The 21,730-nt window shown below is 34.7% G+C and overlaps 2 protein-coding genes across 4 annotated transcripts in view; one reads left to right on the plus strand and one right to left on the minus strand.

Annotated features, from left to right (window-relative positions):
* LOC136851336 (Fanconi anemia core complex-associated protein 24-like) overlaps positions 1-21,730 on the plus strand; it is a 746,385-nt gene that overhangs the window by 28,089 nt on the left and 696,566 nt on the right. The window lies entirely within an intron of this gene.
* LOC136851334 (tachykinin-like peptides receptor 99D) overlaps positions 1-21,730 on the minus strand; it is a 417,815-nt gene that overhangs the window by 7,373 nt on the left and 388,712 nt on the right. For both annotated transcript variants that reach the window (XM_067125371.1, XM_067125372.1), the window contains exon 6: positions 2,302-2,447. In XM_067125371.1, coding sequence (XP_066981472.1) covers positions 2,302-2,447 — 146 coding nt within the window. The remainder of the gene's footprint in view (positions 1-2,301; positions 2,448-21,730) is intronic.

Raw genomic sequence — 21,730 nt, forward strand, 5'->3', positions numbered from 1 at the left:
AAGAGAGTGTAGGGAATTGTAACCGTAGCAAAACCTCGGCCCCCGTCAGGAGGTAGTGCCGACAGTGCACCGCATGCGGTGCACTGTAGGTATTACTTCTTTGCAGCGTCCCTTCGGCCCATAGCAACAACCCTTTTTATTCCTTTTGCTGTACATCCATTTATAGTCTTTCATATATATTTCTATCCACTCTCTCCTATCAATTGTTTCATAGTGCAACTGCGAGGTTTGCCTTCTGTTACACCTTTCAAACCTTTCTACTCTTAATTTCCCTTTCAGCGCTGAATGACCTCATAGGTACCAGTGCTTGGCCTTTGGCTTAAATTCTGTTTTCTATTCCATTCCAAAAGCCTCGGCGACAAATCTGTTCTAGAGAAACTTCTTAGCAAATGAAATCTTCAACAGGAAAGTTGCTGTCGAGAATTTTACACTAAATTATATTGAAAGGAAAATTCTGTGAGTGTTGAAGGACATGACATTTAGCTTGAAGTAGGTAGAGATACTAAAAGACAAATATAAAAAAGGAATGATAAAGGAAAAAAATGAGTGCGAACTGCTCTTCAGAAGTAGTGTATGGTCTCCCATATTTTAATTTTAAAAGGATGGAGCTTTTTCTTCCTTTGATGTGTGGCCCACAGCTTTTATCTCTTTTTCTCTTTTATATTTGGCTCCTGGTGTGGCCTCACGTAGATAAAAATTGCTGGTTGCCCGTTCCGTTGGTCCAACCCTCAAGAAAAAAAGAAATAATTAAAAAATAAAACTGGTCCGAAAAATTATTGGTCTCTGATCTGTTTTTGATATCGAAACATGTGGTGACATAGGAAATGTCTTTTGCATATCAGGAGGAGCAATGCCTGAGAGGAATGGTCTATAGGAGCAATAGGGCAAGGTGACCTCCCAGTAAGAATAATTGCCTTAGTGGGAGAAAGTCACTACTGTTGACTACACACGGTATGTTTACATTTTTATCTTTTATGGCCTAAAAGGAAGATTTCCTAGGTCTCAGGTGTTGTGACTACACTACTCAGGTATGTCATTATTCGAGGTTTGTCCCTAAAGCTCATTATGGCCAAGTGAAGTGAGTAGTGAACAAAGATGTAAAGGGTTTTGCTTTTGAAACCATGGAAGGAACTGAGTTAAAAGTAAATAGGTAAATGCATGTAATCTGAAGTTGTAGGATATGGAGATGGGTCGTGAATGGCGTGTCACTGCAGACGTTTGCAAACAATGCTGTATAGATTGGGGTTAGTGTAGAGGAACTTCAGAGATTAATGAAAGTGTCAAAATGTTTGTAAGAGGAGAAAGGAGAGGTATGACCAAGAGCAGGATTTGAGGGTAAAAGGGAGCCAGGAAGATGGAGCAGTGAATGCTAGGAAGATCAACGAGAGGGTAGAAGCATTAGATTATATATAGTATATTTGGGAAGGTAAATATCTTACATGATGTTAGGGTTAAAGTAAAGGCGAGCCACAGAGTAGGTCAAACAAGAAAGGTAGCAGCATGTGTATATAGATAAGGAAGACACTTGGAGTACCTATGGAGACTAAGGTTGGAATATGCCAAGACACTGTTGAACTAACTTTCCACTATAGAAGTGATGAGTGGATGTTGATTGCTACTCAAAGAGAGAAGGCTTAAGCTGTAAATATGAGTTATGCACATAGTACATTATGTGTGGAAGGAGCTGTATAAGGGTTGGTATGGGTGGAAGGGGGTATCAAAATCATTAGATGGTTGGTTCATGTGGAGAGAATGAAATGTGATAGAACCTGTGGAAAGGGTATGTATTATTAGAAGACCTAGAAAGATTTAGATGGAGTGAAAGATTTTTTAGGAGAGGAGAAGCTCAACATCCATGAAACGAGAGACTGGGTGCTAGGTAGGGGTAAATAAGAGTTGCGCGCATGTGTGTGTTTGTTTGTAGGCGGTGGGAGATCGGGCTTCGACGTGCTGCCAGTGAACTTTTCTGTGTAGGTGTACGAAGAGGCTAGTGTTTTGGGTGTTTTATGTACATTGGGTTCATCTACGATTCATCAGTTTTAAATGTGAATGTATCTGATCATTGTGCTTATGTGTCTATATATATATATATATATATAGTATATATATATATATATATATATATATATATATATATATATATATATATACAAATTTTATATATATATAAATTTATATATATATATATATATATATATATATATATATAATATATATAATGTTGATTCATAGATAGGTACACAGGTAGGTAAATAGATAGACAGATAGACAGACAAAGAAGACAACAATAATTCATACTACCATCACATGATACTCGGTGGTGTGTTTCTGGCGAGCCGGAACACGAGAACCTGGTGGTGTGGATTCGGGTGACTTCCACTGGTTCCTGGTCGTACTGTATACAGGTACATACCCTCGCAAACACCTTCTTGAAGCCGTTACGGAACCTGTAAGAGAGGAAGAATGACTGGAGGATATCAAATAGCTACGTTGCTGCAGTGCTTGAATAATGTAGGCTTAGGTCTAGTTTTCTTCATTAGAGGATTTGGATTTTCCTATTTTTACATTTTTGATATCTTGTAAGAGAATATATTTTGGAAATACCGTAAACCTTTGAACGCTACTGTACGTCCTCATTTATTTACTGTTTCCATATGAATAGGTTTCATCTACTGACTAATAATAATAATAATAATAATAATAATAATAATAATAATAATAATAATAATATGGAATAAAGAATGACTAAAAGATATCAACTAGCCACGTTGCCAAAGTATTTGAATAAAATAGGCTTAGATCTAGTTTTCTTCATTAGAGGATTTGGGTGATGGGACTGGATTTTCCTGTTTTTACATTTTTTTATGTCTTGTCAGAGAATATATTTTGGAAAGACCGTAAACCTTATAACGCTACAGTACGTCCTCATTTATTTACTATAAGTGATAAAGAATGACTGAAGGATATCAAATAGCTGCGCTGCTAAAGTAGTTGAATAATTAGGCTTAGAGCTCTTCTGGCAATATAGGTTTTGGGTGATAAGGCTGGATTTTCCTGTTTTTACATTTTTTTTTTTGTCTTGTAATAGAATATGCTATATTTTGGAAATACCGTAATGTTTCCATATGAATAGATTCATACTCCCTGAATAATAATAATAATAATAATAATAATAATAAATAATAAAATAATAATAATAATAATAATAATGATAAATAATAATATAAGATAAATAATGGTTGAAGGATATCAAATAGCTACGCTGCTAAAGTAGTTGAATAATATAGGCTTAAATCTATTTCGGTATTGGAGGATTTGGGTTATAATACTGGTTTTCCTATTTTACGGTTTTTTTTTATTTTGTCTTAAAGATGATATTTTCGAAATTCCTAAAATACTTTAACGTTACAGTACGTCTTCATTTCACGACTATTTCTGCTACTATTCACTTAGCTACTTTTGTGGCACACAAAGCAGTCTTTATAGAACAGAATATTGATAGAAATAAGGACACTCTTTGAATCACACACAGCAGAAATGACTAATCATGCTCGATATCGGGGAAAGGTCGACCTTAAGCAATTTTTAAAAGAAAATTTTTTTGCTTCAATTCACTTCAGAGAGAGAGAGAGAGAGAGAGAGAGAGAGAGAGGAGAGAGAGGAGAGGAGAGAGAGATTGCTGAATAATCTGTATCTTAAAATCCCATGTAGCAAAACTTACTGAATTATGAGAAAAAGTTGGGATATGAAAATTATTCATAAAAGTTAAGAAATAGCAAGATTAAGACCCAGACTGCATGGGTTACCATTGCTATCATTGTTTTTTTTTAATGTTAAAACTTTGAAAAAATCTCAAGATCCAAATTCGTACCGCAAGGATACGACGGTAAAATGCAGAAAAAAAACTACCAAGTGCTAACTGAATAGAATACATTTATCCCCCTGTCCTGACCTGGGGCATATCGCTCTTTTTCAGACGGAAGTTCAAAGGTCCACTGCTAATATTCGGAACGCATTTCAAAAAGAGCCCGACTGCAAAATCAACGGTTCCGTATAATCCAGGGGAGAATATTAATACCGACGCGAAAGGATAGGCTCCACAAGCAAACTAATCTACAGGATATTACTGGGAGGGATCGCGAAAAATTCCCGTCGAACAAAGGAATCCTGGTTTTTTGAAAGCCAGAAGGAGTTCATTTCTGATTGACAGTCACGTTATTGACAAACAGGGCCACCCTATTGATATTAACCGTTTCCCAGAAAATGTGAGTGACAGACGGCGTGGCCCCCGTCCCGGATGTTCGAATTCACTTCCTGCCCGGTCATGGGATCAGGCGTATTTGTATAACCTCCATTACGAAAATGGCGTTATTAAAGATTCTGGATGTCAAAAGCGTTGGAAACAAAAGAGTTTTAGGGGGATTTTCGTATATGTGATTGAAAGGAATACTCTAGAAATGACGCAGAAATTTCGTTCTGGGAAAATCTCACATATATAGTCAGATATTTCCATTCATCGGCTTATTTTTCATTTAGTTAGCATTGTTAAGCCTCCGTAGGGGGTTAGTGCCGTCAGTGCACCTTACGCGGTACACTGTAAGCATTACTCAAGATTCTTAACAGCGTCCTTTCGGCCCCTAGCTGCGACCCCTTTCATTCCTTGCAGTAAACCTTCCATCTTGCTACCCACCCTCTCCTTACAATTGTTTCGTAGTGCAACTACCAGGCTTTCCTCCTGTAACATCTTTCTACCCTTTCTATTAACACCTTTCAACCCTTTCTATTCTCATTTTCCCCTTTCAGCGCTGAATGACCTCATAGGCCCCAGCGCTTGGCCTTTGACCTAAAATCTATATTCCATTTCTACATTCCAGTATTATTAAGCAATCCCAAATAGTATTTTTTTTTTTCGAACATGAAGGTTTAAGGGAAAAAGACGGAAGTAATTGCGTTCCTAAACTGCGCTATTAACATAAACTTCAGTGACACACCCAATTGCAATAACATCGTGTAAAGGAAGCCCTCTTTTTAAATAGCGTTGTTAAGCATAACTACATACATTTCGAAAAGGCAGTGGTTTTTTCCGCCTTCATTGCAAGTCAAACGATCAAATCTACATCGCAGATAGCTGTCTTGCGCGCCATCAGCCAGCAATGATAATCTAGGCATTAGAGGAGCTTGACAACCTTCAAGTTAAAATACATCGAGGTTCTCTCATGCATAAGGCTTTTCCCTTCCGCAAAGTACCCCCCCCCAACCATAGGGGATAGTGCTGCCAGTGTACTTCACGTGGTGTACTGTGGGCATTACTTAATTCTTTCTGTAGGGTGGGTAGTGCCATCAGTTCACCTCATGCGGTACACTGTGGGCATTACTTAAGGTTCTGCAGCGTCCCTTCGGCCCTTAGCTGCAACCCCTTTCATTCCTTTTACTGTACCTCAGTTCATATTCTCCTTCATCCGTCTTACTTTCCATCCTCTCCAAACTGTTGTTTCATAGTTCAACAGCGAGGTTTTCCTCCTGTTACACCTTTCAAACCTTTTCACTGTCAATTTCCATTTCAGCGCTGAATGATGTCATAGGTTCCAGCGCTTGACATTGGCCTGAATTCCATATTCCATTCTGTTCTATCACTTACGGTTCTTTGCGGCGTCCCTTCGGCCCCTAGCTGCAGCCCCTTTCATTCCTTTTACTATACCTCCGTTCTTATTCTCCCATCTTGCTTTCCACCCTCTCCTAACAATTATTGCGACATTATTTTGAGCGCCGAATGACCTCATAGGTCCCAGCGGTTGGTCTATGGCCTAAATTTTATATTCCAATCCCAATTTCCAAAGTCCCCACTTTGACAGGTAGACAGTGTAGAAGAACATCATAATTTTTAAAAAACGAAATTATTTAAATTAGTGAAATAAACCGTGTGACCAATGTAGTTTGGATGTTGACTTCAGTAATTTGATCAGGGAAATTCCCATGGCTTCCTCTTCACCAGTCATAGAATGATTCAAGTTATATTTCGTGGGAAAATATTTGCAAATGTAAATCCAAAAAGAAGGTTATTGGAAAGCCATGAATGTGTAGCCACTTACGAAAGACTCATTTCTGACCTGTCATTATGCATGTAGATGTTCAATTATACAGTGGAATAATGTAGATACATAATAGCTGGTTTAAAAGAGTGTTTCATGAAAACATGTACTGATACGTATGTGTGTGTGTGTGTGTGTGTGTGTATATATATATATATATATATATATATATATATATATATATATATATATATATATATACATATATATATATATATATATAAAGAATGAGAAATCAGTATTATCTGCATGTAAATGTGAGTAGTTTACGATACTGTATTGCACATTAAGAATAAAACAAGAAATAACTCAAAAATAAAATAACAAGAGAAAAGTAATAAAACAATCAGTTTAACATTTCTTTGGAAAGTAAATATCGTTTTATCGAATAATTTGAGATAGGACAAATCTTAAAAAAAAAAAAAACCAAGTGGATAAAGACTTTTTTTTTACATGAGTACTGTCAATTTAGGCAAACGTAGGCCTAAGTGATAATTTCGCCCTAAGAGAAATAAAAAGTGCTATTCGTTGCATCCCAAATGTAAAAGGAAAAACTTTAACTCTACCAACGCCATTGACACCTTTCTTCCAACATGAACTCACATGCAAAGTTAATATAAACCGGTCAATGAAAACTTGCACGCTGATAGCAATTTTCTTTTCCCCCCTTATGATGAGAGTGCTTGGAGTGATGCGTTCTAGTATAGCCTACCAATTGATTTTTTATTCGGTCATTGTAGGGAACTCCTCCATCTCATTCCCCTCACCTTGAAAATGAAATTCACCCCATTTTATTTAGTCATTAAACTCTTCACATGTGGACGATTAATCTGGACGATTTTTAATCGTGTCCGAAGCGTTCTATATTATTTCCCCTTTACCAAGTTAGTGCATAGTTCTTAGCAGCAAACGAGAGAAAATAGGTTTAGGGAAATGTTTGTAGACTTTTTTTATATATTTTTCTGGAATTTTTAAAGATAATTTCTAATGGATTTTGTGTATATTTATTGTGCATACATTCAGAATAATTTTTAGATAGTGCGGAATTTTTGAGGAGTTTTAAGAATTAATTACACGTCACGTTTCAATACCATTTACCTTTCTGGACACCAAGAACTAAAGATTTTAATAAAGAAGGCCTTCCATAAGATTTCTGGTTCGTGTGTTAACCCTCCATCCACTGTACTTGAAAAAAAGAGACCAAATTGTTGGTGCGTCATGAATAAAAAATGATTGTTTCATAACTACAATTACTACAGGTACATATTTTATTATATTGATTTATTTGCCCTGTTTATTTCCTACTTTCTTTTTAATATTTGCTGACTAATTTATTTTTTATATGGAAAAATATTCTCCTGCTCTTATCCCTATCACGTCAAGATTTTGGAACACTTAACACTTTCCCAGCACGTGTTTTCAGTAAAAGCAGTTTTATCAGAAACATTGACCTTCATTAAAAGATTTCCCGTTGTTGATGCCATCACGTATTTTAGTTACCATGAGATATTAATTCCTCGTCGTAGAAAGTTTTCTAGCGATTATCTACCCAAAATCATCCTGGCCAAATAAATCTCCCTCGGATAATTGCCTCACCCACAAGGGAAGCTTGCTAATTATAAAGGGAAATCTCATTCATTCTCTTGTACCTTCAAAGGAAATGTATGATTCATTCATCAGGAAATCTGGGAAACGATCACTCTTCAGGGAAAATATCTCACGTTCGTGACCGTTTCCTTAGAAGATTAACTAAGAATTTCAGTAATACCGAAATGGAAAAATGTTTTTAATGCAATCACTTTTAAAATGATGAGGGGATAAATATTTATATTTATGCTCCATAACAGAAGGATACAAAATCGTAACGGGTATTCAGTGGGGTACTCTATCCTTTGAAAAGTTTCCTGCTAATTTGTTTTCATTATATAAGAATGAAAATACAGCGCTTCGCCCGACGAGGAAAAATAATTTTACTCTCCAGTGTTAATTTTCATGAAAACCGTTAAATTTACTTCATATTTAAGAAAATGGTCATTGCTATGACGTTTGAAAAATATTTTAATTCTTATTTTCTCTTACTTTAGGAGTTAAGAAGGAAATTGGGGTTTTGTAAAATATATCGATCGTGCCAAAAGAATTGAGAAAAATATGCACAATATTATTGTCTCACATATTGTATAATATATATATATATATATATATATATATATATATATATATATATATATATATATATATATATATATATCATCCATTATATTTCAACTTTGAATGCTAATGGATATAATTTATATATATATATATATATATATATATATATATATATATATATATATATATATATATATATATATATATATGTTTATAAATATTAGATAGATAGATATATATTTATCTATATATATAGATAGATATATATATATATTCCATTATATTTCAACTTTTGAATGCTAATGTAACAAATGCGAGTAAAATACAGGGATCAAAGATATGGATAAAATTGGCTGGGTTAAGATAGTTTTCCTAAGCAATCTTAGGCTAAAGGCAGTCAACATAAGCGTCGTACATTTAGGTGTGGAATGTTTAGGCTAGACTAACTGTTGAACACTAATGATATTTAATATAATTACAGTAATTAGAAAAAAAGGAAAAAATAATAAGATGAATTGCTTGTAGTCTAAGAAATAAAAATGTAAAAATCATAACACCAAGTAAAAGCAAAATTTCAAGTCAAGAGTCTCTCGGTAAGAAAAAAACATGCAATAATTGAAATAATCCCTAGAAAAAGGAAAAACCTCGTGGAGAATTTTGCATGACTGGCACACTAATAAATCTCTGAGAACAACACATCATTCCAGCGTAGTGCATTCAGATGGATTTATTAAAAGAAGCAAAATCAGACACTGCGTAAACACTTAGGTTTATTCTTAAACGTAAACAGATTCCAGTGATGAGCATTTACATTTAATATTAGAAAATTTAGGTACTGAAGCTAAATAAAGCAACTGAGGAAGGGGAAACTTAGTATCTTTCCCCACATCGAGAAGGAAAGGTTAGGTTTTTAAAGTGAGAAGTCAAAGCATCACATACAGATCCACTATATTTCAAGGAAAGAAACAGCCATAACCGTATAGTGAAAATATAAAAATATGAACAGTCAAAAAAAAAAAGGAGAGATAAAATGAACAACAATCAAAAGATGAAAATAGTCACAATGAAAAGAACGAAAAAGCCATGACAACAGAAACGATAGAGAGTCAAAATAATGAGAGGAAATAAAAATAGACAGAGAGGGCTCCCAAAGGATACATACACAAGTAGGAGCAGTATGAGAAGAAGCAAGAGTTTTAGGGATCACTCATAGGTTAGCCCGCGAAGACACACTGAAAACACTTTCTTGAAACCATTACGGAATCTGCAGGAAAACAAGGGGAGAGAAAAGGAGAAAATTATTTTAACAAATGAGCAAAACGTAATGGCGGGTGAGAGAAGAGATTTGCACACACGCATACACACATTCGCAAATGAAAATCAGGGGGCGGGGAGATGTTAGTGAGGTCTTTCTGCGTAAAACAGCAAATGGGGGTCGAGTGGACGAACGGGGATGTTGATGTCTTGGTGTCATTCATCGTATTTCAGGGTTGAATGAATGGTTGCAAGTTGTACAGATCAGTGAAATTAGAGGGGGTGCAAGTTGGAACGCTAAGGAAGTTGGATAGAAAAAATATTTGGAAGTTTAGGTCATTTCTTAAAATATCTGTTTAAAACTTAATTGTCTGTGTTTTAATTACTGTTGGGCCTTTTGACATTTCTCTGAATTTATCTAAACTCTTGCAAACAGTCAACTATTCACATATTTACACTCCATCAGAAAAGGAAAAAACTGCGCTTGGCAGGGATGTGCATTTCAGTGGATATGAAATAGCAGGATTATAGGAAACTATTTTGCAATATCAAACCTGGCGTTCTTATCTTATGGCCTGCTAAGCTTAGAAAGATTTCAATTTTATTCCTGTGAAGTGTCATGAAGTGCATTGACTGTGATGTGAATAGTAATTAAGTACTTGATACATCCTACAAGATCTTTACATAGAATTATAGAGAATTGTAAACAATTATAAATCCAGACATTTTATTAATTGTGGGCTAATGGTCTGTTATCTAATAACACCACTAGGAGAAATTTGGGGAATTCTTTCATTTAGTTGTTAGCGCGTTCAAGATGTGCAATTCATAAACAAAGGAGAATGATACTTATAGGAAAAATACATTGATAGTCTGTTACACATGGAATTTTTGCCAGAATACTAAATCTAAATAAAAAACAAGTGGTTAAATATACCCTAGCCTACTTGACACAATAAAACTTTTAGCAAGTATACATTTTTTAAATGAATATTGGAAATGAAAGACGATTAGTAAGAATGAAACTGTGAGCTTAAACTACTGACAAGAATCTGATAAATATTAAATAAGTAGAAAAAACGTTGAGAAATTTAAGAAAAATAGTTGTCAAGTCTTATTTTCTACTTGAATATATAAAAATAAATCAAATTGAATTCTTACCTAAATTTCGTCGATGTTTCATAGTTCATTGCATACGTGTTAAATACCAGTTATATAACAACACTTTTATCTTATTCCATTCAGGCGTTACTCTGTCCAATAGCCTACAAATTATCAAACAGCACCAAGAACAGGGCGCTAGTGTTAAACTTCATTGTAGGGCAATCTTCCTGATATTTCGTAAAAAAATGGGTTAAGAGCCTTATTTACCTTTAGAAATTAGGTAAAATAATATTGAATACAACCCAAATTCATATTTGAGGATTCCTGACCAAAACTCAAATACTAATAGCAGAAACCTCTTATCAGTTATTTATTGCGTATTAGATAAGCTTCCGCTACAATGAAGTCTCATTATAATCTTATAAAGTAACAGTTTGAAAAATTTCTGTGAAACTAATTAGGAACTCAAAATTTGCCAGAGGTTCTAAGATCCATTCAAGGAAGTAATGATTATCATTCATTATCATACTAAGTGGCTACAATATTAAGTAAACATCGTCGAAATTAGATCTACTGTACCAGTTAAAACAAAAGGAACATCATGAAAGGCTCTTAAATGTTTGTTAATTCTGTTATCATTAGAAGTACAATTAATTTGATCGTGTTCCAAAACAGAAAAATCATGAAAGCTTGTTATATGTTTAATTCTCCTATCATTATGTGCATAATTAATTTGATCGTGTTCCAAAAAGTTTTTTTTATCCTAACTGATTGATAGTACACGCAGTTAGCTTGAGTGCCATGTCAAATGAACACAATATGCAGTAGTTGTCTTAATGTTCACTGAGGTATGTTGCAGGAAATCATTTTTAATTTTCGTTTGAGCTTCATTCTGTTCAAAGTGAACCCCATTTTTCCTGAGCTTCATCCTGTTCATAACTGAACTCAAGTTTTTATTTTTTCTTGAACTTCGTTCTATTTAAAATTTAACTTTAATTTCTTTTTTTTTTTTTTTTTTTTTTTTTACTTCATCCCATTCAAAACTGAACCCTGATTTTCATTTTGTCTTGAATTTCGTTATATCCAAAATTGAACTCTAATTTTTCTTGTTCCATGAACTAGATTCTGTTCAAAATTGAATTCTAATTTTCCTTTTTTCTTGGATTTCATTCTGTTCAAACAAAGAGTGAGGAAATATGTTACCACTGGCAACGCGAGAATCCAACTCGAGCGCCGAAGTTTTCAGCCAAAATGCAGCCGGTGTTGTATACCTCCTGGGAACATTTTTCTCAATTTCCGAGACACGGTGATTAATTTGCCAGAATTTGCCACAGGTAATAAATCAACCACAATAAAAGCACTTGTTATTATCGCGTCGCATTTTCACATCGCGAGGAAAAATGTTCCGCAATGAAAGCAGGGAGTAAGTGTTGGAGGGGGAGGGGGAGGAGGAAGGATAATGGGGAGTAGAATGGAGGGAGAGAGAGTAGGAAGAGGGGAGAGGTGGAGAAAAGTGAGGAATGTTGTTTGGTAGGAGACAGGATAGGCGGAAACATAAGGGTGGTGGGAACTGAAGGAGGGTAAGGAAGTGATAGCAGGAAAAATTTTATTTATTTTCATCTTGAGGTTTGAATGACTGAGCTCTTCAACTCGCTTTTACTGTACCTCCGTTCATAATCTCTTTCTTCCATTTTACTGTCCACCCTCGCCTAACAATTGATTCATAGTGCAACTGCGAGGTTTTCCTCCTGTTACACCTTTCAGACTTATACTGTCAATTTCCGTTTCAGCGCTGAATGGCCTTAGTTGCCCCAGTGCTTGGCATATATGCCTAAAGTCTATAAATCAATCAGTTAGTCAGTCAACTTCTTCCGACATCTCTGTCCCCAACCCCTTCTCTCCATCATCATGCTCCTCCTCCTCCTCCTCCTCCTTTTGATCTTCCTCCTTCTCCTGATCTTCCTCCTCCTCCCCCACCTGAACTACCTCCTCCTCCCCCACCTCCTGATCTTCCTCCTCCTCCTCCTCCTCCTCCTCATGATCTCCTCCTCCTCCTGATCTTCCTCCTCCTCCTCTTACTCCTCCTGATCTTCCCGTTACTCCTCCTCCTCCTGATATTCCTTCTCCCCCTCCTCCTCCTCCTGAAACATCGGCCGCATTCTCTTCAGCATCCAACATCATCTTCAACATCATCATCATCATCATCATCATCATCATCTTCATCCTTAATTGATTTACTGATTGTGTTTGCTCTGTCCAACCATGGCAGTCTCCTCCACTTCATACCGAAATCAGTCTTGAACTTTTGACATCCTATTAGCCGTGTGTCGATAGAGGTCGAGACCTATGCTTGCCTCCTGAGGTAACACAGAGAGAGAGAGAGAGAGAGAGAGAGAGAGAGAGAGAGAGAGAGAGAGAGAGAGAGAGAGGTTTCAAAATGATAGTTTGTAAAAATGGAAATTTTTTGAGAGAGACATAACTAGAGGTAATGTATATATATATATATATATATATATATATATATATATATATATATATATATATATATATATATATATATATGTGTGTATGTGTGCATATATATTATATGTATATATACACATGCATACATATACATACATAATATATATATATATATATATATATATATATATATATATATATATATATATATATATATATATATATATATATATATATATATATATATATATATATACATATGCTTAAAAAAATCACAGTATATGCACGTGACTTCAGTGTATGTTGAACTTACAGGAAAAAGACAGGTAGTTCAGTAGTACCAAGCACTTTCACGTTTATTGACGCATCGTCGGGGGCAATGAAATGAGATACAAATATAAAGAAAAAGTTACAAAAGTAAACAAAAAGAACAAAAATACCAGATGGTCATTGTCAAAGGGTAAGAAACAGAAAGTTAATCCAGGATAATCCGGGATCGAGCTCTCTTAGGTTCATTGTGTCTCATTCGTGCCCCGACGATGCGTCAATAAACGTGAAAGCGCTTGGCGCTGAACTTCTGCCCGTCTTTTTCCTGTGATTGGATTAGAGCATATATATATATATATATATATATATATATATATATATATATATATATATATATATATATATATATATATATATATATATAATGTGAACAAGAGAAGCTTAGGTCTCAATTATCTCCCATTAAAAAAAAATCATAAAATACCATTGTCAAAGAGATAACAATACCGCTGAAATTAACAGAAAGTAGAAACACTTTCTCGAATTCCTACCCTAGTGGATATCCTGGCCTGAAATATCATATAACTTTCGAGAAAGGAAGCCCAATTCCGAGAGTGAAGAGCAAAAGAAAATAAAAACGGAAAGTCTTGTACTTGGGAGGCCTCCTTGCCCGCTTCGAAGGGCCTGAGTGGAGAGTTGTGCTTAGGTATTACGGCTCAGTGGAGTCTGTTAGCAACGACGTTTGTCGGCTGAGATTTATATCTTGTCGGTTTGATGTGAATGAAGGTGGGAATTTGAGCCTGTAGAGGCGTTACGTATTGTTAAGCAGCTCTCTCTCTCTCTCTCTCTATATATCTCTCTCTCTCTATTTATATATATATAGATATATATATATATATATAGATATATATATATATATATATATATATATATATATATATATCTTTCTCTCTCTCTCTCTCTCTCTCTCTCTCTCTATATATATATATATATATATATATATATATATATATATATGTATATATATATATATATATATATATATATATATATATATATATATATATATATATATATATACTGTACACATATCATATATATATATATCATATTATATATATATATATATATATATATATATATATATATATATATATATATATATATATATATATATATATATTTGTAAAGTTTAGCTGTATTCATGTGCTGTTAGGAAATGTTACAGCAACAAATATCTAGCCCCCCTCCAGTTCAGCACTGTATTTTTTTATTACACTCCTTGAAGATGGTTTATCATTTAATAATCACTCTATCCTCTCTCCTTATCTGACACAGATAAATTAGGGCTTACTATACACAATAAGTCCTAATTTGTCTACCTCAGGCATGGAGAGAGGAGATAGTGATTTTTAAACCATCCTCAAGAAACGCAGAAGAAACACAACAAAACAAACTGTTGAATAGGAGGAGACGAGATGTACATTAAAAGTAAGAGCACTTTCTCGCTGAATAACTGGGTAACTGGGTTTTTAGTTTTCTTTAAAAGAAAACTATTGTGATGGCTATTTGTCTGTCCGTCCGCCCTCAGATCGTAAAAACTACTGAGGCTAGAGGGCTGCAAATTGGTATGTTGATCATCCACCCTCCAATCATCAAACATAGCAAATTGCAGCCCTGTAGCCTCAGTAGTTTTTATTTTATTTAAGGTTAAAGTTAGCCATGACTGTGCGTCTGGCACCGCTAGAGATACCAACAGCACAGGCCACCAGTGGGCCGTGGCTGAATGTTTAATTGGCCGCGGCTGAGAGTTTCATGGGCCGTGGCTGATAATCGGCGGATGTTTTACTTGTCTCTTCTCATGAGCTCAAATACGTGAAAAATTAAACGGCATTGTATTAGCTTAGCTTTCTAATATATGGTAGAAAGTATAAGACCAGTTTTTATTGTTGCAAAATGGGAAAAAATGAAAGAATTACTTTTAACACGTGGTCTTAACTCAGTAATAGGGCGTTGTGCTCGTTTAATATAGGTTTTTAGTTCGATCCCGGCCTGCTGCCCACTTGTTACTGTGAATGGGTGTCAGCCTCAGGTAGGGTCAATGAGAGTTACGTGGGCCTAGTATCCCTCGTCCAAAGAAAGAAAAAAAATTATATATATATATATATATATATATATATATATATATATATATATATATATATATATATATATATATATATATTTATATATAAAGGCAAAAATCCCTATTTTGGATTTTTGTCTTTATTTATATATTCATCACGTTCCATATTTTCGTATTTCACTCATATTACATATATATATATATATATATGTATGTATATATGCGTGTATTTGTTTGTCCGTATGTATAATACATACATATATACATCCATACCTATATATATTTTTATATGTAAGTGTATGTATTTTATACATAAATACACATACATATAAAAATATATGTAGGTATGTATTATAGAAACACACAAACACAGACACATATACACACACACACTCAAAGTAACATTTCTCAGTGCATCACCGTTGCATAGCGTAAGACGGAACACTGCAACTGCTGGACCCAGCATTACTCCCTGTAATTATAACCTTCTTGAACAACTTTGTGTTATACCTCCCCTTATCCAAGCTCAAAGGTGCTTCCCTTCCACTTCATTGATGGACCTAGTGGCTACGAGGGCTTAAGGGTCCTGTCTACAGGAAGTTCTCCCCTTCCTGAAGGACTTTGGGTTCTCAAGGGCGCCCTTAGCGTCAGCGAGATATTTCAGAAAAGGGAAATGGGTACAGTGATGCAAAAAGGTGAATTAATTCTGTACTGGATTAAGGAGCTTACGTAACGTACTAATAAAAATATAATTTTTTTTTTGTATAATGCAAATCTTAATAGCGTTGGATATTGTAGCCTCTACTTCTCCAAAATCTTGAAAAACTATTTTTTTTATAGTCCAAATGTTAGTAGCTTTGAATAGTGTAGCCTTCACTTCTCTAAAATCTTAAAAAAACTATTCTTTTTATAATACAAATCTTATTAGCGCTGAATATTGTAGCCTCAACTTCTCCAAAATCATAACACACACGCACAACACACACACACACACGCGCGCGCGCGCAAAGAGATGGCGGTGGTGACTTACAGATTATCTCATTGGTTTAAATTCTCTTCAGACGTCCCAGTCAGTTGAAACCAATGAAAATTAGAGCTCTCCTGGTAATTCATATTATTGGAAGGGAGGCTGGGAAAATAAGTTAAATCAATGCTAGCGTTTCTGAACAAATTCCAAGAGAATTTCATTTCCAGGAGTTATAGAAACTAGAGTAAATAAGAGAGCAAATAACTACACCTTTGTGATGGCTGCGGTTGATTAACATTTCCCCAGAAACAAAAGCACCACTTGTAAGCAAAAAGTCCCCTGTGAGAGAGAGAGAGAGAGAGAGAGAGAGAGAGAGAGAGAGACCGTACTCGACAGTGAAATAAGAACTTTCGAAGAGGCTAAGAACCTTTTGTTCTGCCGAGAGAGAGAGAGAGAGAGAGAGAGAGAGAGAGAGAGAGAGAGAGAGAGAGAGAGAGAGACTAAAAATATCTCGTTTTTATGGCGATGTTAACAAGAGGAACTAACAAGAAACGCAGCAGCCTTTTTTGAAAATCCTAATGGAACGAGTAGATGAATACATTAATACGAGAATAATTCAATTTTACGAGTCTGCTCTCGGGAATAAACACTTAGATCTTGATTTTAGTCACTAATTAGGTAAAGGAAAAAGCACACCCTCTGTTGCCAGTTCTCGCTTGAATATGTCTTCCTCAGAGAGGAAGAACTGGAACAATAAATTAAAAGGGGAGAAAATACTATATAAAAATTCTCAATATTTGGACTGTTTTTTCAGATGGGGAGAAAAGTCTAGGAAACAAAAAAAAAAAAAAACAAGACAAAAAGAATATCTTATGCATAAAGAGTTATGTCACTAAAATTTTGGAAACACGAAAAGAGGAAATGGTTATTTTAAACTTAATATGAGACGAGACTGCAGAATGCTTAAATATTTGTATCCATTTGATATGGATCTTCATGCATCGTATAGAGGAGTGCTGCTTTCCTATGCTTAATGTGTATTGAATTTCCAGCGAATTTCGCATGGAAAGTGCTGGGTAGAATTATCAGTTAATATGAGCATGTCTGTCTCAGTCCCCCGTTGGACAGGTCGGTATAGTTCTCGGCTAGCACACTGCTGGGCCCGCGTTCGAATTTCTGGCCGGCCAATGAAGAATTAGAGGAATTTATTTCTGGTGACAGAAATTCATTTCCCGGTATAATGTGGCTTGGATGCCACAATAAGCTGTAGGTCCCGTTGCTAGGTAACCAATTGGTTCTTAGCCACGTAAAATAAGTCTAATCCTTCGGGCCAGCCCTAGGAGAGCTGTTAATCAGCTCAGTGTTCAGGTTAAACTAAGGTATACTTAACTTATGAGCATGTCTGAAAAGGTAGAACTCTTTACGGTCTTCACACATCGAATATACAGTAGAAGTGTTGCTCTCCTATGCTTAATGTTAATTGAATTTTCAGTAAATGTCTACTGAATGCCACATGAAAAGCGCTTGGTAGTACTATAAGTTAATGTGAGCATAGCAGAAAAAGGTAGAACTCCTTACGATCTTCACACATCGAATATAGGAGTGCTACGCTCTTAAGCTTAATGTGCATTGAATTTTCAGTAAGTGTCCATTGAATTCCACATGAAAAGTGCTTGGTAGAATTATCAGTTAACAAGAACACGTCTAAAAAAATGTAGATCTCCTTACGTAAGATTGCAGGTGAAACAAGAGTAAAAATCTTGTTATTTGCCCATCTTTGGCCACGCTAAGGCAGTGTCGTTTAGTAACACATACACAGACACACACACACACACACACACACACACACACACACACACACACCAAAGGAGCAGACATTTCTGGGAAGACCGAAGTAGCGCCTGATCGCGCTCTTGTGACACCTTCTGAAAAACCCCGCTGAGCTACAATTTGCCCACCAGTATAAAAAAAACACACACTGAACTCTTCTTTCAAGCTGTTCTGACTTGCAGTAGACGATCCACAAAACGTGCTTGTGTGACGTCACCTTTAGGAATAATGAGTCAGACAAGTTTTTCCTCTGAAGTGGTGTGATCCCTTTTGGCAGTCGCTGAATTTTACAGGGCAGTAAAGCAGATCTTCTGTTCAGCGATCTGCTGCTGGTAGTTTGGTTTAAAATGGATAGGACTGAACCGGTCCCCCGTGCCAGTAGTAGAGACTGACAGGTCGATTTCATTCTGCAGGCTACTTTTCAACAAATCTGGTCATCGATTAATGTCGTCTAAGTCACTAAAATGATATCCATGGACTGACAAAACTGAAATCTTGATAGAAGAAAATGCCTATTTATAACAGTCAGACAAGTTTTGAATATCCATTAAATTTTGCTCCCGCATTTGGCCCAGTAAGAGTTGTAATAGTATTTCCAGCAACAAAATCACCTCACGTGATATTTAAAGAGCATCAACGTTTTTGCTTACTAATTGATGTTCCATCAGTGAAGCCTTATTAAAAAAAAGTAGACTCCAGAGAATTAAACGGGAAAAGGAAATATCGTAGTTTTAAATATTTCCGGGTTGCCTTTCTGTACATAGAAGAAACTGGTGTGAACAGAAATAATTCATCCTCTTTATCATTTCTGCAGGAAATAGAAGATGAAATACTAGAATGGAGAGAGAGAGAGAGAGAGAGAGAGAGAGGGGGGGGAATCCTGCGAACTGATAAATGACCAAATTGGTAGGCAATATCTTCAGCAACCAAGGAACAGCAGAAAAGAAGAACGAGAAAGGAAGAAAAGGGAAATTTAACAGAAAAGTAAAGATTAAAAGAAATGAAAATAACAGAAAAATCTAAGGGACAGGTAAGAGAGGAAGAAAAACGAGAAAATAGAGAGAAAAAAGATTGGCGAGTGAAGAAAATTGATTCAGTAAATCTCACCTTCAAGTATAATAAACTTTTGAAAACAAAAACTAAAAAAAAAGAAGAAAAATATCAATCGTGTATATACACCGCAAGGGTGATGCTTATCCACAATTAGCCAACCCTCTGAAACATCCATTAGAGGAACGAATAATAATAATAATTAAAAAAAACTCATAGTAGCATGAGTCTTAAAATGAAGGAGCAAATCCACAGTTATGTATATGTACATATATTTAAAGATAAATCAGTTTACTGATTTATCTTTAAATATTTGTACATGTACATAACGTGGATTTGCTTCTCCAATAATAATAATAATAATAATAATAATAATAATAATAATAATAATAATAATAATAATAATAACAGCCCTTGCCGAAACGAAAAACACAGAAAACCATTTGTTAGCTGTCGACGCCGAATCGGAGTTGATAAATGTTCATGAGTTAACAGGAAACGGGTGAAAATTCCCGTCCATTAATGATATAACGTGACCCCCGCTATAAATATCCAAATGTCCATCGCTCGGGGAGCACGGGATCGCCACCATATAATTTTCGATTGCGGCACCACGCTGGAACGGATTAGCTTCTCCAGAGGACGTGAAGGGGCTAATGAGCCCCATAAATCTGCGGCCACCCACCGCTTTTTGGGGCTGCGTGCTAAGCACATTTATATATATATATATATATATATATATATATATATATATATATATATATATATATATATATATATATATATATACAATATATATATAAGTATATTATTTATGTTTAAGTTGGTTTATATATATATATATATATATATATATATATATATATATATATATATATATATATATATATATATGTATATATAATTTTCAAGTTCATTTCAACAGATCACTGTTATAAGGTACAATAATGTAATTTGTGTATGTATACATAAAATATATTCTATATATATATATGTATATGTAATATATATTTATTATATATATATTATATATATATATATATATATATATATATATATATATATATATATATATATATATATATATATATATATGTGTATGTGTGTGTGTATATGTGTATATATAATGTGTGTGTATGTGTATGTGTATGTAATGTTCAAGCTCATTTGCAAGTGATCATCATTTATTACACCATATATGCACACGATGTTTTAAATTATAGATATCAATCGAGTTTATCCATCAGAAACAACATAAAAGGAAGCAGTTTAATACATACACACACACGAATATAAATATGTATGTATGCATATGTGTGTGTGTGAATTCGCTCGCTACGCACTGGGAAACTCAGTAAGACTATGCCAGGAAAGTTCACTCAGTCGAATTCGAAATGCAGTGTATACTGATATAAAAATGAAAATGAAAAATAGGTTTTTGAAATGAAGAAAGTAGTGGTCAAGTGATAAGTTTAGCTCGTTGTGATCAACAATAATAATAATAATAATAATAATAATAATAACATGTATAATACACAACTAAGGGAAAAGCTTCTAACTACGAGGAGTATACAGTAAATGAAAAGTCGGAAATAGAGTAAAAAAAGAAATATATATATAAAAGTGGCAGCAAAATACTTACATCTCTCTCCCTGTCTCATTCATCAGCTGTGAACAAAAGGCTGAGAGATAATTTTCTTCCCTTGCGGTTTGTTCTTTTATTTTCCGTGCCTCGTTTCGTTTTCTCCCAAGCAAATGACGTCAGGAAGACCTCTTATCTCTCGGAAGAAAAGGCTCGTAAACAAGGAACTTTCGGCTCGAAAGGCACTTTCAGCTCAAAAGGAACTTTCTGCTTGTTAAGCTCAAACCATTCACGCGAATGCTGCTGCTGTTCCTGGGTGATAATAATTGATGATGATAATTTTTGCGGGAGGTTCTTTTTGGTAATGATTCTATAAAGGATGAAGATTCTCCCCTCTCTCCTCTCTCTCTCTCTTATAAATAAATACACAAAATATATATAAATAAATAAATAAAAATATATATATATATATATATATATTTATTTATTTTATAACATGTACATTATATATATATATATATATATATATACACACACACATATATATATATATATATATATATATATATATATATATATATATATATATATATATAAACGCAGTTTGTTAATGAGTATTCCATATAGTATTCATTATTGGGTGTAGTTTGTGTTATATGAAGATTTTATATGAAGATAACCTTGAGATTTAACGTCATCCAGTCTGGGACCAGTATCTTTCTTTGGTCGTCCCTTGCACACATTGGTCTGAACTTCTACCATGGTGTGTAACTTCCCTTGAGTCGCCATAATTTTTGACGGTTTAGGTACACTTAAATAGACAGAAAGCAGAGAGAGAGAGAGAGAGA

Source organism: Macrobrachium rosenbergii, chromosome 23, assembly GCF_040412425.1.
Source record: "Macrobrachium rosenbergii isolate ZJJX-2024 chromosome 23, ASM4041242v1, whole genome shotgun sequence".
Taxonomy (NCBI): domain Eukaryota; kingdom Metazoa; phylum Arthropoda; class Malacostraca; order Decapoda; family Palaemonidae; genus Macrobrachium; species Macrobrachium rosenbergii.